This window comes from Monodelphis domestica, chromosome 1, assembly GCF_027887165.1.
Source record: "Monodelphis domestica isolate mMonDom1 chromosome 1, mMonDom1.pri, whole genome shotgun sequence".
NCBI classification, from domain to species: Eukaryota; Metazoa; Chordata; class Mammalia; order Didelphimorphia; family Didelphidae; genus Monodelphis; species Monodelphis domestica.
This window is the reverse complement of record NC_077227.1, coordinates 141,973,646-141,990,687: the sequence shown is the minus strand read 5'-3', so window position 1 is coordinate 141,990,687 and position 17,042 is coordinate 141,973,646. Positions and strand designations below refer to the sequence as shown.

At 35.3% G+C, this 17,042-nt stretch overlaps 2 protein-coding genes across 10 annotated transcripts in view; one reads left to right on the top strand and one right to left on the bottom strand.

The window, feature by feature from the left end:
* Nucleotides 1–17,042, top strand: part of TTC23 (tetratricopeptide repeat domain 23) — a 116,680-nt gene that overhangs the window by 29,971 nt on the left and 69,667 nt on the right. Inside the window, exons 3-9 of one of the 9 annotated variants that reach the window (XM_056807088.1) lie at nt 2,310–2,410; nt 2,555–2,672; nt 5,421–5,515; nt 6,788–6,880; nt 9,689–9,812; nt 11,282–11,435; nt 12,352–12,477. In XM_056807088.1, the coding sequence (XP_056663066.1) occupies nt 6,857–6,880; nt 9,689–9,812; nt 11,282–11,435; nt 12,352–12,477 (428 nt within the window). In that variant the 5' untranslated portion in view covers nt 2,310–2,410; nt 2,555–2,672; nt 5,421–5,515; nt 6,788–6,856. Of the gene's footprint in view, nt 1–468; nt 699–2,309; nt 2,411–2,554; nt 2,673–5,420; nt 5,516–6,787; nt 6,983–9,688; nt 9,813–11,281; nt 11,436–12,351; nt 12,478–17,042 lie in introns of those variants that run through there. The other 8 variants (XM_056807066.1, XM_007479430.2, XM_056807090.1 and 5 more) reach the window with 8 other exon arrangements.
* The window catches only part of LRRC28 (leucine rich repeat containing 28), a 230,878-nt gene that overhangs the window by 201,197 nt on the left and 12,639 nt on the right, over nt 1–17,042 (bottom strand). The window lies entirely within an intron of this gene.

The window sequence follows — 17,042 nt, the reverse complement described above, 5'->3', positions numbered from 1 at the left end:
AGAAAGATGGTGCAAAGTTAGAAGAACAAAGTTGAAAAACCCTGATTTGTTACCATTAGTACATTACTATGTACTATCAATGTACATCTCTGGGCCTTTTTTGGTTTTTTTTTTAAGAGTAGAATAGATGACCTCTCTAAATCTATGCAGTTACCCCATAAAACATCCCCGATTTGATAATTACCCATTTAGAGCCTTTACAGAGCAATATAATGGGATTTTAAAATATCCTTAGAAAACAATTAACACATGTTGATTAGTAACTTTTAAACTTCTAAAAGAAGGTTTTTGTTTTGTTTTATTTTGTTGTCTCCTCAAATGCTGAGATTTAGCTTTAAGGAGAGGTCTAGTAAAAAGAGAAAGCCAACCCCCTCTTTCAAAATTCCCGCCTTAGGTTCTCAGGGATTGGGTCACAAACTGTGACTAATAAGGGTACTCCAGAGCTTCTATTCCTTATTGGCTAAAGCCGTATCAATCACTCTCATGATCCTGAGCTTTGTGAAATAACAAGTTGCTTTTTCAGGAAATGGTTGTCCAAATTTAGTTTGAAGTTCTTTGAATTTTGTAATTTCCACGGCCATTAAACTATCTAAAGAAGTATGAAATACTAAAACAATAATTAAAGTGGCCTAGAAAGTTGCAAATGGACAGCTGCAATTCCCCTCACGGTGAAGTGGAGCAGATTCTCAGAATCCAATGTAAGTTGATAATGGGATTTAAAGCAAAGTTGTCCTTTTCTGGGAATTGTCTAGAATTTCACTCTGATTTTAAAGAAATAGCTATCACTGCCTGTCAGACATAAACCAAAGTAAGTCAATTATTAAAGGACAAAAGTCAAGAGAAATCAAGAAGCGGGCTTTTCTAAGGGCACATTCTCTTCACAATCAAGTTGGAGGAGGGAGGAGAAGTATCAGACATTTTTTGAGATAAAAAAGAATAATGGTTACTTTTGGCCACCCTAAAGTGCTATTTTTTGTTTGTTTTGGGTCTTATGTAATACTTTTTTAAATGCAAGGAGCATTTCCTTCTATGAAATAGTCAATAAATAGGAAATGCATTTACCAAATGGCCTGTTATGCATTCACATAATAAAGAAATGAAAATTGGAATAAGAATTGGATCTTGAAACTTTGGGCCCTTTTTTATACTTAATTCCATTTTTTTCCTTGCTTTTCTTTTTCTACTATGACTTTGGCTGATCCTATGTCAAGGACAAATCTGCCACACAGCCAAACAAAAGACACCAAAATGAGAGGACAGAAACAGACTTATAGGTAGAAAGTTATAACTAACTTTTCAATGTTAAAAACTTTGATTCTTAAAAGATATGACTATTTCTTAAACCAATTTATAACTCCCAGGATATGCTATTTTCAAAATATTTCACATATATTCATTCTAGAAATATTTACTAAGTACTGCCTTTATAGCATTATACTAAGTGACTTGGGAATTACAAAAGAGACTAGGCACAAGCCTTCATTTCACCAGTTTATGGTCCAATTATGACATACATAAAGCGTTTAAATGATAATACAATAGGATAGGCACCACAAAAATCTGGAAAGAAAATGATTAGCAGGCTGAAATGATCAGAAAAAAAATATTATGATTGATTTGAAAAATAAATTGAACGATACAGGATGTGTAGAATTTAGAGAGATGAAGAGGGGGATGGAAGGCATTTAAGATTAAGTGATGAGGAGGGAAATAGTAGCAGGATAGAAATGGAAGGAAAGAGAAAGAATGTTAGCAAAAAATATGCTTTAGTGACATTGACTGACTGGAGTAAAGAGTTCCTGTTAAGAATTAGTGAGAAAAACTCAGATAGTGAGGAGCCCTGAATGCCAGACTAAGAAAAGTGTTGGCACTGTATTCTATAAGGAAATGGAAAGCTATTGAAGGTTGGGGGGGTGGTATTTATTTTAGGGGGCTTGCCCCTCCCTTTTTTAAGGAATTGCTATTTATAACAGCTTGTTTCAGAATTTAACTGGCACCAATATATTGGAAGTGTTAGAAGACAGATCCTGGACAAGAGAAATCTAACAAGTTATTGCAACTGTAGAAAATGGCAGATTAATCTTTTATCTTATAAACTTACATTTTTTCAATATTTAATAGAGCAGATACTTTTAATAGGCTCTAGAATTAATAAGATAAATCATTTTTAAAGTTTCAAAAGCATTTAACAAGTTTTAGTTTAATAATAGCTTCTATATGAAAGTAGAGAAATAGGTAAATATGCAGTTATATGTTGAAACCTGGTGGCCTTTACATTTAATATAAAATTAATTCTTCTTTTCCCTTAGAATTACAATATAAATATATTTTTTGGTGCTATATAATGATATTGCTGCTATCTCAGTAAAGAAGAAGCTCTCACTTTCAAGAAGATTGATTCCATGATCAGGTATTCTTGTTTAAACTGTAGACTAATACTCAGCCAGAGAAAAAATATAAAGTAAAAGACATTTTTCTTCAGATCTTGGACCTCTTAATTCATTTGTCCCTTTTCTCACTTTGTTCTCTCTGACTCTGCCCTTCTTCCCTATAGGTACCTAGGCCCTTCTTATTCTCACCATCATCCCCCTGTCAAAACCTGCTCTGGAGAAAGGATTTTAAAACCATTCAAACTGAACTAGTAATATGCTTAAAATTATCTCCTCCAAATGGTAAGCTGAAAAAGACCTTTAAGGCCTTAAACTAAGTAATTGAAACTCCAACTATGGAATTTCTAGTCACTCAGGTTTATAAACTGATTCGTACTCATTCTTACCTCTTTCTGACCTCCCAAATCCAATCCATTTGTCAGATATTTTTTATTCTACTTCCACATCATCTTTTGTATTATAATAAAAAATAAGCATCACCTTAATTTAGGTACTCATCACCTTGTTCTATGATATTGTAGTACCTTTCTAACTGATTTCCCTGTCTCCAGTCTCTTCCCCTTCCAATGCATATTCCACATAGCTGCCAAATTGATATTCCAACAGCATAAGCCTGGCCATATCACTCCCCTAACGAAGAAGTTATTTCCTATTGGCTATTTCTATTATTCTATTTATTTCTATTTTCATTTTTATTATTCATTTTTCCTATTCAATAGAATGAAATACAATAATTTTATGTTTGACCTTCTACAATCTAATTCCAGCCTCTTTTTCCAGATTGATTCACCTGGTTGTACCTCAGAGGCTATATATTCCATTTAAAGTGGTGGCCTTCCTTTTCTCTACCAATGACATTCTATCTCTTGCCTCTTTGTTCTTGGTCTTTACCCCTTCATCATTACCTCTTAGAAATTCTAGGTGTCTTCAAGTCTTAGTTTCAGAGGCACCTCCTATGTGAGGCTTTTCTTGGCCCCCCAGTTACTTTCATCCCCCCCCCAACACTTTGCATTTATTTTGTCTAAATTGTATTTATCTTTCTATGTATAACCTTCTTCCCAGTCCAACAGTAAAATGTAAGCTTATTGAGGGCAAAGATCATCTCCAGTGCCTGCAACAATGTTTAATAAATGCCTGTTGAATTAAGTCAAATTGAAGCCCCTCTGACCACTTGATTACCATATACCATCCTCTTAACAGAGGGTCTTTTCCTGATCTTCCCTTCCCTGCTGGTCATTTCCATGAGTTCTTGATCTGACAACTGGAGGTGGACAGTATTTTAATATCCTTTTTATTCTTGGATTGTGTGTTTTTAATGTTTAATTATTAAAGGAGGATTTTTTCCTTGGGTTTTATAGTTTGAGTTGCTGTTGCATTTAAACCAAACTTGGCCTCAGTATATAATAAATGTTATAAAAGTTAAGTGATTTGACTAAGGTCAACGCTAAATTTCAAACCCATCTCTAAAAGTAGACCCAAGTGTCCTGCCGCCCAGCCCATATTTGCCCACTGGAAGAGGTTTTGTCAGAAGACCCTCTGAAATTCAGATACAATATTACAAGATATTCCCTAGGGAGGGAAAAGGCCAAGAAAGGCCCAGTGGACACTTTATCTTCTTAATTCCATACATCCAAGCATTTATCCAGTCCTACACAATTCTTCTTCATATGACCTTTTGCAGTTTGATTTAATTCAACAGACATTTATTAAGGCTTTGTTCTGTATAATGTGTGGTGCTAGGACTTAGAGAGAGAAAGCATGGGAAGCAGCAAAATAGACGAGAAAGAGCTCTGCCTCTGAGGTAAGAAAGCTTGGAGCCAAATGCTGCCCCTCGCTTCCTGCCTTCCCAGCCTTGGGACTCTGTTTCCTTATCTGTGAAGAGCAGGGTTACAGATTAAATCTCTAGAGTCTCTTCCAACCCTAGAAATTCTTTGAGCTTGAAATGTTATTTAGCCTTTCTCAACCTCAGTTTCCTTATATGTATAATAGGGATTATAATACTTTCATTCCCTATTTCACAGGTGGTACATTTTCATACTGTGGCAATAGTTCAATATAGTTCTACTGCCTTCTCCCTATATGATGTTCTTTGAATAATTACCTTATCAATGTTCCTATAGTGTCATTTAGTGATCCTATCATTCTTTACCTCAAAAACCCTCAATGGTATCTAACTGATCATCAGTCAAAATTAAGAGACCTTAGCTTGGCATTTAGAGCTTTCTACAATCTAGTGTCAATTTGCCAACCTTATTTCCTACCTTCCTCCTAAACAAATGCTTTGCTCAAACCAAACTGGGATGTTCATGATTTCCTGTGTTGTTTTTTACACCTGGAGTGCCCTTATGTTACAGTTGAAGACAGAGAACCTGGGTTTCAAATCCTTACTTTACCACTTGTGAGACCATAGACAACTCATTTAACTTCTCTGGGCTTCAGTTTCTTCATCTATAAAATTAGTCCCTTCCAGTTTAAATCACCCCCAGTGCTTCTCACTGTCCACCTCAGTTTTAGCAGCCTTGTCATCCTGCAGATTCTGGCCTCCTAATTATTGAGTTCCTAGCTCAGACCACTATTTTATGAAGCAACCAGGCTGTACTCACTTCACACCAGCTCCTCTCACTCTCCAAACATCTCTCCTTACCGGTGTATTCCTCAATCACTCCCATCCAGCTTCCCATCTGCCCTTTATTCATTATCTTCCCCCATTAGAATGTAACTTTCATGAAGAGAAAAACTATCTTGTTTTCTTATATTTGTATGCCCAATGAATAGCACAATGTCTGGTACATCCGAAGCAGTTAATAAATATTCTATCTTTATACATCTATCTGCCTACTTGTTTATCTGATTCTGTGGTCTCTCTCCACTCCCATCTTCATATGTAATTCACTTCATCCCTCATAACTGAGTAAATGTTGCCTAGTCCATGAAATGTGCCCATCTCGCCCTCTTGAGAAGTGTGATCTCTCCCATCTCTGAATTTGTACCTGTTTTATGACACTTGTCACATATTACTTTATTTTGTAGTCAATTGAAACTAGATTGCAGAGAATCCTGAGTACGGGACAAGGCAATTTGAACATTTCCTAGGGGATGACAATGTACTACTGAAGGTTTTTAAGGTAAAAGGGGACAAGATCCAAGGAGTGCTTCTATGTAAGAAGAAGCTCCCTAATAATTATAACTCTCCAAAAACAAAATGGCTCTTTTGTGAAAGAGTAGCTTGCTTCTTATTAGAGGGCTTTAGGGAAAGAATGAATGACCATTTAATGACTATATTATCCTTTAAATCTTAAGATCATAGATTTTTAAAAATTAAAAAAAAAAAAGATCATGATTTAGAGCTGGAGGGGATCATGAATTTCATCTGGTACAGTTCCTTTAGTTTACACATGAGGAAGCCCAGACCCAAAGAGATTATGTAATTATGATTTGCCCAAGATTGCACAGGTGGTAAGGGAAAGATTCAGGAAGTAAACCTGTTTTTTTTTTCTGATTAAAAATTCCTTGTTCTCTCCAATCCACCAACTGCCACTAAAGAGAATTATTCATCAGATACATGTTGAACTAGATGACCTTCAAATTCTGAAATTCTGTGATTCAGTATACATCCCCTAGTACAATATTGGTGAACCTTTTAGAGATTACATGCCCAAACTGCACCTTCAAACCACCTGTGAGCTCCCCCACCCCTTATCCCCCATGTTATCCCAGACAGCAGAGGGAGGAAGTGCTCATATTGGTCTGCTGGACGGAGGGTGGGACATGCAAAAAATGTCCTCAGGTATGGTGGGAGGGGAATGGAGCAAACCCCTCTGTGCCACTAGGGCACACCAGCACAGCTCCAGTCATTTAAGTAAGCACTTTGATGGTAGGGAGCATGAATATTATTGATCTTTGTGTCTCCTGCAGTGCTTGGTACAGTTCCTTGAACATAGTAGGTGATCAATAAATAATTGTTGAATGAATGAAGAGCTTTTATTGACTAAAGTTATTCATTGTTTCCAAGGTAAAAATGAAGTTGCCAGTGGTCTAATAACCATAGAGAAAAATTTATGACTTCTGTGATAGCCATAGAATTTGAAATTTTCCCAAAAAATTCTAAAAGGCAAAACAAACTTGGAAAATATTTTAATTATTTGAAAAAGCGTTTTTGTTAAGCCCATAATATGAGATTGGAAGTACTGTAATCAAATCAAGACCAAAAAGGAAAGTGGGTAATCATGATCTGGGTGACTTATACAGATTTAATAGAACCTATATACTGTAGTACCTGTTTTACTGAAATTTGTACATGCTCTAACTCTTAATATTTAAAAGTAAATGAGTATTTCTAAAAGTAATGAATTGCTGTGATTTTTATGATTGAATGTTTTTGTAATGTTCAAAATTAGAAGACAGTGTATAACAGAAAATGCAAGAGGATCAAGAAACTCAAATTTCCAGTCAGCTAACTGAAACCAATGATGTTCTCCACGCAAGACCTAGTAGGTTACAAAATGACCTGCCCAATGATCCTATTACAATCTCCTAAACAGAAACTTCTGGAATGTGAACAAAAAGCAAAGTTGCATTTCAGCAATCACCAAGTAAGATGACTCTTTCATGCACATTTTACCTTTAATGAAGCACCTGCTTTCTCATTTCAAACTGCAGTGACCTGACAGATATAATGGTTACTAAGGGAATCTAGGATGATAATAATAATAACAGCTAAGATTTATACAAGTATTTTAAGGATTGCAAAGCCCTTTATGTATATTATGTCATTTGAACCATAAAATAATCTTGTAAATTTGGTACTACTATACCCTATTTTTTAAATGAAATAGCAGATGCTCAGAAAATTTAAGTGATTATATCTAAAGTTATACAGTTACAGTGTTAGAGCTGAAATTTGAACTGAGATTTTCTGCCTCGATATCCATTATTCGTTTCCTATCCCACATCTGCCTCCATGCCCACTAAGATCTAACTTTTAAAGATTTTATGATTGCTTTTGCCCAGCTCATGCAAAAGGCCCTGAAACTAAAGGCTATACCAGAAGACAAATCAGGGGGCACAGTTAGAGTATGGTCTTTCTATGTCTTGGTCAAGTGTCTCATAGTAAAAAGCATGACTAAGAATCCCCAAGTCCTGATGGGTAGTCTAGTAGTGTCATTGCTCTCATGCTTTTAGAAATCTTCATTTGGGACACGAATAAAGATACATTTAATAAATACAATAAGAAATATCGAGACTTCTTTTTTATATCTTAAACTCCCCTTAAATGCTTTTTCTGTTCTTCCTTTACTCACCCTAGTAACTGTCTTTTCCTCCTGTCTGTCACCATTCTAGAAAGCTCCAGACAAGGACCCTTTTTCATCCATTATTCCAGGGTAAACTTTTAGGAAAAGTTCTACAGATATAGACTCTGTTCTCTATTGCATACATTCCAGCCCTACCAGTAACTCTTTTCTGGCTTTAACAGTTATATGGAACATTGGATCGGTTTGGCACACAAAAACAGGGTTGGATTCAAGACAAAATTTTGGACTCGGCTCTTGAATGTTAGATTGGGAACGTGGGGGGATCATACACTAAGCTGAGTTGAAGCCCTTATTTTAATTCTGCCTATCTAACTTTAGGCATCTCTTTTAATCTCTTTGGGCTTCAGTTTCCTTAACTGTAAATTAGAGGGTTGGGCTATATGGCCTGTAAAGCCCCCTCGAGGTCTAAATTTCTGATTCCTCTCCAACCTCTCTAGCAAGGAATAAGCAGAGAAAGTACAGCATATGTAGGGGCATAATAAAGGACACTTTTAAACATTACTTTCATTTATAAAATTCTGTTCTCCGTGGCATATAGATATTTGTTTTCTGATAAGTTAAATTGTACTGTGCCACACTGAAAGCACAATGCCTTGGGTGCAGCAGGGCAGTAAAGTAGCATGCAGGAAATGTTTTCAGACTTTGCATAAGGTGCCCAATGCCTTGTTGCAGTTCTGACAGTGTATAAACTACTATATTCTCTTCTGTCTCTCCCACAGCTCTGCCGCTACCTTTCTTGTCAACCTCTGTTTCTCTCTCACTTGGCTCCTGCTTTAGCTTTCTTTCAATGACCAATCTAAATCCCTCTATTTTCTGTTAACCACTGTCTGCTTCTCTGATAGACCATAATCCTGAACTGACTGAGAAGCCATCTGAGCCTTAAAAGGAGTTAGTATTGCTTTTTGGGAAAGAACTTACCCAAAGAACTAGAAACTTGCAGTCACTTATTATGTCTATGAGGTCTTGCAAATAAAAAAAAAAAAACATCTCCCTCTTCTTACAGTATAATATTGATTGTTGGTCCTGTTGATCTTGTTTGCCTTACTAGTATCAAAAGGCTATAAGACTCTGAATTGACTACCATACTTTTCACTCTTCATCACTATGATTACTCACTCCTAAACCTTAAAAAGATATTTGATATTTACTGATAAGAATCTATAAGGATCTCTATAACTTTAATAAAAGTGTGGCATCAAAATCAGGCCTATAATGGAGAAAAATAAGAACTAAGAAGGTAGATAAATTTCAGAATAAACTATTCCTTATTATTATATTTTCACTTTTTTCACATTTTTAGCCTGTTTTCCTAGAAATCTCTTACATTGATCTATTATAGAAAATGTTTAGAGAAAAATTTTAAAAGAACTAACCTTTACAAAGATTGTAGAAATTGTTTTTTTTTTTGCCATATAATGAGAATTCTTACCTCAAGTATAGTCTCAGTGTTCTCTATTATCCTTATTTTCACTCCACCACAATGTGGATTTTCTATCCCTGTTGTTCCTATCAGTTTCAAAAAATAATTCTTAATTTGAAACCATGTCATAGAGTAGTTTATATGATGTGAATAATTAAGCTAAGAAAGTCAAATGAAGCTCTCCTATTTTAGAAAAACTCCTATGACATAAGGGTTTCTTAACCTAGGGTTCACAGATCTCCCCCATAGTGTCCACAGAAAGATTTCAGAGATGGGACAAGACTGAATCTTTATTTCAACTTGGTTGCTTTCCTTAATCTTATATAATTTATTTTATGCATTTTAAACATTTTTTTTCATAAGGGAGTCCATATACTTCATCAGAGTGACAAAAGGGACTATGATACCAAAAAAAAAAAAGGCTAAGAATCCCTGCTTAAGAACAAATGGACAAACCAAACTTAAGGGACAACTAGTCTTTTGTATCTCTCAAGTTTAGGTTCTTTAAATAGCTAAATATATATATACATATACACACACACACATATGTATTTCTTCTCTAATAGTATCAAGAAGCTCTAAAAGAACTGGTGCGTTGTGTGGCATTATCAAGAATTTGCTATGGAGACCGTCACTGGAAACTAGCAGAAGCACATGTTAATTTGGCTCAAGGTTATGTACAGCTGAAAGGTGAGCTCATTACATATAGATGGTTAACTCATTTCTTTCCTTTCTACACATCTGGTTTAAATATAGCTCAATGAGTATGGATTAAGATTATCTCTTGGCAAACATAGAGATGACATTCCAAAGGAAATTTTTTAAAAGTGCATAGTATAAGGAGAATATGAACACTGAGAAGCAAAGAAATATAAGTTCAACCTTAGTTATTCTTTTCATAGTCTTTATAATAAGATTCTTAAGAGATAGTGTTTATTGAATAGGTTATAAATTTTTAATGTGACATGATAATCCCAACTTCACTTAATACTTGGTTATGTATTTTTATATTATTTTGTAATTTTCATATTTGTATTACCTCCTATAAATAGATTATTAAGTCCTTGAGGCTAGGGACCATATATTCTTTGTATCCTTAATCTACCTTGTATAATACATTATAGTACAAAATTGGTTCTCAAATACTTTTTGCTTGACTGGTAAATATGGAATTTATACAAAATTTATGACAGTGAAAGGTATGTAAGAATCAGTGTTGAAAATGTTTCTTTAGGGATTTTTGGCTTTTGAAAACATATTCTTCTTGTATTCTAGATATGGGCAGACAATTCATGTTTTCATAGCCTTTCAGAGACTAGAGGTATAATTCTGTGTAATTAAGAGCATAAAGCTCAGAGAGCATTGAAGAATAACTCCTTAATAGAAGCCATGGTCATTTCTCTTGATTTTAATGAGGTTCTTTAATGTCATCTTCATAACATTGTCTCTCTAATATTATAAGTTGAGTCAGTAGAAGAAACTTGAAATATATAAATTTCAGACACAGTATTTTTGTTGCTAGTCTGTACCTCACTTACTTATTATCACATGAGAAATATGCCTTATCAGATAATTCACATTATATTTTAATGCTTCACAAAATCTCATCTTGGTAGGAGATCCCTTCTACAGATGAAGAATAGTTTCTGGGGGAAAAATGACTTGCCAAGATTATACTGGAAACCTTTACCACAAGAATTAAAATTTACTCACATTTAATTTCTTGTCTAGAATCCTAAAGCCTTTAAATGCACCATTTATTTTCTGACAACTTTTTGTTCTTCATACCTCTAATTATGGAGAAAAATCAAAGAGATTCAATTCCAGCTTGTTTTTATTACTGTGTTTTTAAAAAGACATTCTGTAGTAGAATTTCACTGGAATACTTAGAGAAACATGTTTTTTATAGCCATGAAACTATTTTCAGATAAACTGTAATGAAATTGTTGCCTGAACCTGCCCAGCTGTGCTTCATGCTGAGATATTCAGCTCTGTTTCTCAGAATATATTACCATGTGAAACTTAATAATATGGAAAAGAAACATCATTCCATTCACAAGTCATTCATAAATATGTTCCACTTCATTGATAGGAAAGAAAGACTTAGACCTCTTTGTGTGTATGTGTGTATGTGTCTGTCTGTCTGTCTGTGTTCACAGGACTGTCATTACAAGCAAAACAACATGCAGAAAAAGCCAGAGAAATTCTCCTCACCAATTCACTTTTGCCTTCCTCTGAAGAAAACATAGATATTTTCAAGTGTTCAATTGACCTTTTCCATACTTTGGGGAGAGCTCTAACTAAACTTCAGAAGTATCCTTTTTCTAAATCTTTATAATTGGAAGCCCTGTTCATAGTATGTATATTTAATTTTCAAAGCCATCTGGTTTATTTATTTATTTTTTAAACTTTATTTAGTCAATTTAGAGTATTTTTCCTTGGTCACAAGAGTCATGTTCTTTCCCTCCCCTCTCCCCAATCCCCTCTTGTAGATGGCACACAGTTCCACTGGGTTTACATGTGTCCTTGATCAAAACCTATTTCCATATTGTTATGTTTTCACTAGGGTGATCATGAAGAGTCTACATCTCCAATAATATCCCCATCAACCCATTTTATCAAGCAATTGTTTTTCTTCTGTGTTTCTATCCCCACAGTTTTTCCTCTAGATATGGATAGTGTTCTTTCTCATAAATCCCTCCAAATTGTTCTGATTCATTGAATCGCTACTACTAGAGGAGTCCATTACATTTGATGTACCACAGTGTATCAGTCTCTCTGTACAATGTTTTCCTGGTTCTGCGCCTCTCGCTCTGCATCAATTCATGGAGGTCATTCCAGATCCCATGGAACTCCTCCACTTTATTATTCCTTTTAGCATAATAGTATTCCATCACCAACATATAGCACAGTTTGTTCAGCCATTCCCCAATTGATGGGCATCCCCTCGTTTTCCAATTTTTGGCCACCACAAAGAGTGCAGCTATGAATATTCTTGTACGTGTCTTTTTCCTTATTATCTCTTTGGGGTACAAACCCAGCAATGCTATGGCTGGATCAAAGGGCAGACAGTCTTTTAGCACCCTGTGGGCATAGTTCCAAATTGTCAAGGCTATATAGTTTAGATGATTCATACAGTAGTACATAAAGGACTAGAATCCAGGGTAGACTGGGAACTAAGGGTCAAAAATAAATGACTGAATATAAAATTATCTTTAACACAACTCAGATTAAAGGAAGCCTCACAAAGTTTAACAAAAGCTGACAGACTTTCACAAGAACTGTTGAACCATGGAAAACTTGTCAAGGAAGAATGGATAGAAATTCAAGCCAAGATCAAGTTGTCATTTGCACAGTAAGTTATTAGTCCTGATTATTATAGCTATGATGTTGAAAGCCTGTCTGCCAATAATATCTGTCTTCATGAAGTAGATATGTTCCCTCCAAGATTATTCTTGGACTCATTGCCATTTTCAAGTAGTGGAAGAGAAGAAGAGCCACGTGTACTGTAAATCTAATCCCAGGGTTTCGTTATTAATAGGTTCTTATTAGACTGCAGTACTCTCAAAATTTATTCTTTTATTAAACCCCACTCTACCTCTCCCTTTTCTATTTTATCCTCATATGATTAAATGTTTAGTAGTAAATGGCACATAGTAGGCATTTGTTGAAGTGAATGAACACCCATCTCCTATTCAAAGGGACAGTTAATATGTTTCTGATATCCCCACAAGTAAAGCTATTTGGTGACACATCCCCACTTCATATGATATTCAGGATTGCTTCTCCTGTTTTCCTTGGTACTCTCCTATAAACCAAGGGTCAAACCATGGCCCAAGGTTTATCTAGCTTGTCTACCCATTTTGTTCAACTTTCAAGCTACGAATGTTTGTTTTTATTTTTAAATAAAATTATTTGCATTTAAAAACGTAAAATCATTCTTATTTTCTGTCAGTACAAAAAGAAGCAACAGGCTAGAATTGGATTGAGAGCCAGGCCCAGAGATGTGAGGTCCTGGGTTCAAATCTAGCCTCAGACATTTCCTAGCTGTGTGACCTTGGGCAAGTCACTTAACCCCGATAGCCTAGCCTTTACTGCTCTTCTGCCTTAGAACCAAGACACAGGATTGATTCTAAGCTGGAAGATAAGGGTTTTTTTTTTAAAAAAGGTAATGATATTTTAAAAATATGGGCCTTAGAAGCAGGAAACAAACTGGAGTCACTGAAAGCACTACACATTTTCCTAGATGTGCTCCAATCCTCTCATCTCCAAACTACTACATTCTGGACTCAAATCATTGTTCATCTGTAAATACATACATATATATATATATATTAATATATATATATACCCAAAATATATGTATATAGACAGAAATGTAATAGGCTACCCATTCAACTATATATTTATAGTCTGAGAAATATCCTTTCTTAATCCATTTGTTTTTTCCTATGAGAACTATTAAATTGATCTCCTTTTAACTGTCATTACTTCAGAGCTTTCCCTTCTCCCCTATTCATTATCTCATCGTTAAGACATCTCCCCTCAGTCTCTCCTCTTACACTCTGGCCTCACATAAAGAGGCAGCCCCTCTTCTTGCCAAAGCTAACATCATAATATGCACCTTGACCCCATCACCTCCCGTATTGTCACTTCTGCTTTCACAACTTTTTTCACTAATGGCCACTTATCATCACTCACACAACAGCCCAGTAAGTCCCTCATCACCTCCATCCTGGAGAAATATAGTCTTCCAGCTGAGCTCTCTATCTCGAGTCTCCTCTCATGCCAATCTTTCCTGGCCTCAATTGCCAAAATAATTTTCCTAAAATATAGGCCTGACCATGTTACTTCTTTGCTCAATGAGCTCTGGTGGCTCCCTATTTTCTTCTTCTAGAATCAAATATAAAGTCAAATATGAAATGTTTTAGCATTTAAAACTTTTTGTAACTTGATCCCTTCTTAGCTTTCTAGTCCAACACTTTATTCTCCTTCATATACTCTTATGTTTCAGCAACATACCCTCTTATGTTCCATCCTGTTTACAATTTCTCAAATACAGTACTTGATCTCCTGTCTCCGTGCCCTAGTACTAGTTGTCATCACTGCCTCGAATGCTCTATCTCCTCACCTCTTTCTCTTACTTTCTCCACTTCCTTCAGTACTCAGCTTAAATCCCACCTTCTCCAGGAGCCTTTTCCTGTTTCCTCCAAATATTAAGTCTTCAGGGTTCCTTCTATCTACCATGTATGTATCACAAAGTTCCCTTCCTTACTAAGCATCTATTATGTGCTTAATAAATGTTTGTTCCCTCCTCTCTCCCTGTTAGAATGTGAACTCTTTGAAGGCAGAAATTATATTTTTGCCTGGCACAAAGTAAGTGTTAATAAATGCTTATTCACTTGACTTGCTTTGGATCTCCTTGAGTAGAACTTTTAATGTCCTAAAACTCAATACCATCAAGGCTATTCATAGGAAAAACCTAGTTCTCGTGCAACATAGTATCCATTATGTTGGTAAATAGCTTTGATGAGCATATTTCTTGCCCTTTGCTTTATGCCTCATTTGATATTAGGGATCAGGGCAGCATTAAAAAAAATTCTCCTAGAGAGTACATCTACCAATGAATCTTATGAGTTCTTAGCATATGCATAGGAGATACCTTGTTAGAGGAAAGCCTTTAAGGATGTATTTTGTTCCTCTGATTCAAGTGCTTATTCTGTAGTTATTGTAGAATAAACATAATAGGATCTTATATTCCTTAACCCTCTCAGGTTCAGGCAGTCGTGTAGCTGAAGATGGTGTGTTTTTGTGGTCTCAGGAAACCCACCCATTTCTTCCTCCTGTTTTTTCAAATATATCTTTGTTCTATGCACAGGTCATTGTCATAAATATTTTACAGAAATGAGAAAGTAAACATATGTCAATAGTAGGCATTCGACATTTTGATTTTTTAAAATAATAATAGTGTGACATTTTCCCTTCATTTAGAATTTTATCCTCTTTGAGATCATGAAAATTATTCCTGAGTATCATTAAACTTGGGTCACCACCTGTATATTTCAAAATTGAAGTTAATCCAAAGGGCATATGGAATGTAATTGGACCATAGCATATTGCCAATAATGATTTACATGAAAGAAGCCACATAGAAGACTTCATTAAGAACACGTATAATGCGAAAAGGAAGAAGACAGGTCATAATGGCAATAGATAAACAGATGGATTCCCACACATTAATGTGAAGTATGAAAATACCCTAAAGAGGGCTTCCAGAATATCAGGAATATTTTCATAGAGGATTTATAGATAGACACAAATAAAAATTATAAAAGATAAGAAATCATAGATGATTGTGATCTTCATCATGGGGGGAGTGACCATGATGAGCTCACATACCCATCGAAGTATATTTTGAGTATATTTACTGGAAGCTTGGAGTGTCACCCTCTCCTAGTCAGATGCTTCATTGTGGTGTTGAGGTAACACTGGGTTCTCAAAGGCTATGCCAAAATAACATGAGCTTTGATAGGTTCACTCAAACTTTTTTGAGTATGGGCAAAATAATGGATTTGCATGCTTGTTTGAGGACCAGCCTGCTTTAAATTAACTTATCACCTGCTTGACCACAAGGTGATGAATTATTTTTGTCCATAATTGAAAATCATATATTAAATTGTAGCTTGTCAGATGAGAGTGTCTCCACACTTTTAAAATCACAAATCTTTGAAATATTAAATTATGTTATAGAATACTCTATAGTTTAATGCTTTTTTTACTTATTTCCTTTCCTATCACCTACTTTTTTCCTTCATTTTCTGTTGCGACTTCTACCTTTTCCCTGATTTTCTGTTCTCTTTAATTCCCCAGAGTGTCTCCTTTATCTTCTCAATTTCTTTCTTTTGAGATTAGGAGTTGGAAAAGCATTAACATACTTGATTATATGGAAAGTGCCTATCACTTTATGCTTCTTTAAGATTAAAAATGGCATTAAAAAAAACATTTCTCCAGGGATATGGTAGTTTGTATGATGCTATTGTTTACTGATCCAAAAATATCTTCCATAGTGACTCCATATTTCTATACTTTTACTTTCTAAATTTATAGGAAAGAAGTTAGAAAAGAGAGTAAAAAATGAAAGAAGGTTGAAAAAAGAAGAAAGAGAAATAAAAATTAAAATGAGTAACAAGATCCTATCCTTAATTAATTAACTAGATACTTCCATGCTCCCTAAATTATAGCCACATTTCTGAAAGCTGTTCAATATAGTACCATAACTGAACCTCAACCTCAACCTGACCCTTCTCTTGAGTTCCCTGTTCCTTGATCATATCATTGATCTTGCCCTTCCATGCTTCAGCTGTGGGTCACTTATACCTTCTGCTAACTTTATTCCTACATAAATTCTACTGTATAAAGATGGAGAAAATCATGAAAATATGTTGAGTAGATACGCTAAAAATTTATGTTATATAACATTAGCTGGATCCTCACTGTTACAAGGCAATCTTTTTTTGTCTTCCTAATTTGCTGTCACTATCCAACTCACCACAACAGTTCTTCCAGACCTTTTCATCCCTTCTCAAATTTCCCAGGGCTTCCTTTCTCCTGAACCTCTCACTTGAGAACCCCTACTTTATATTTTACTGAAAAAAGAAGTAATTTGTGAAGTACTCCCTCTTTTCCTTTCCTTCTCATTTCCCATCACCCAAAAACCTTCTTCCACTATTCTCCTTCAGCCACATAATGAGGTGGCCTTTCTCCTTGCCAAAGTAAACTCCTCAACTTGTGCAAGTGATCTCATTCTATCCTATTTTCTCTGGCAGATTGCCTCTTCCAGCATATCTACTCTTACTTATTTCCAATCTCTTCCTGTCTTGTTGGGTACTTCCCTACTGCCTACAAACATAGCCTTGTCTC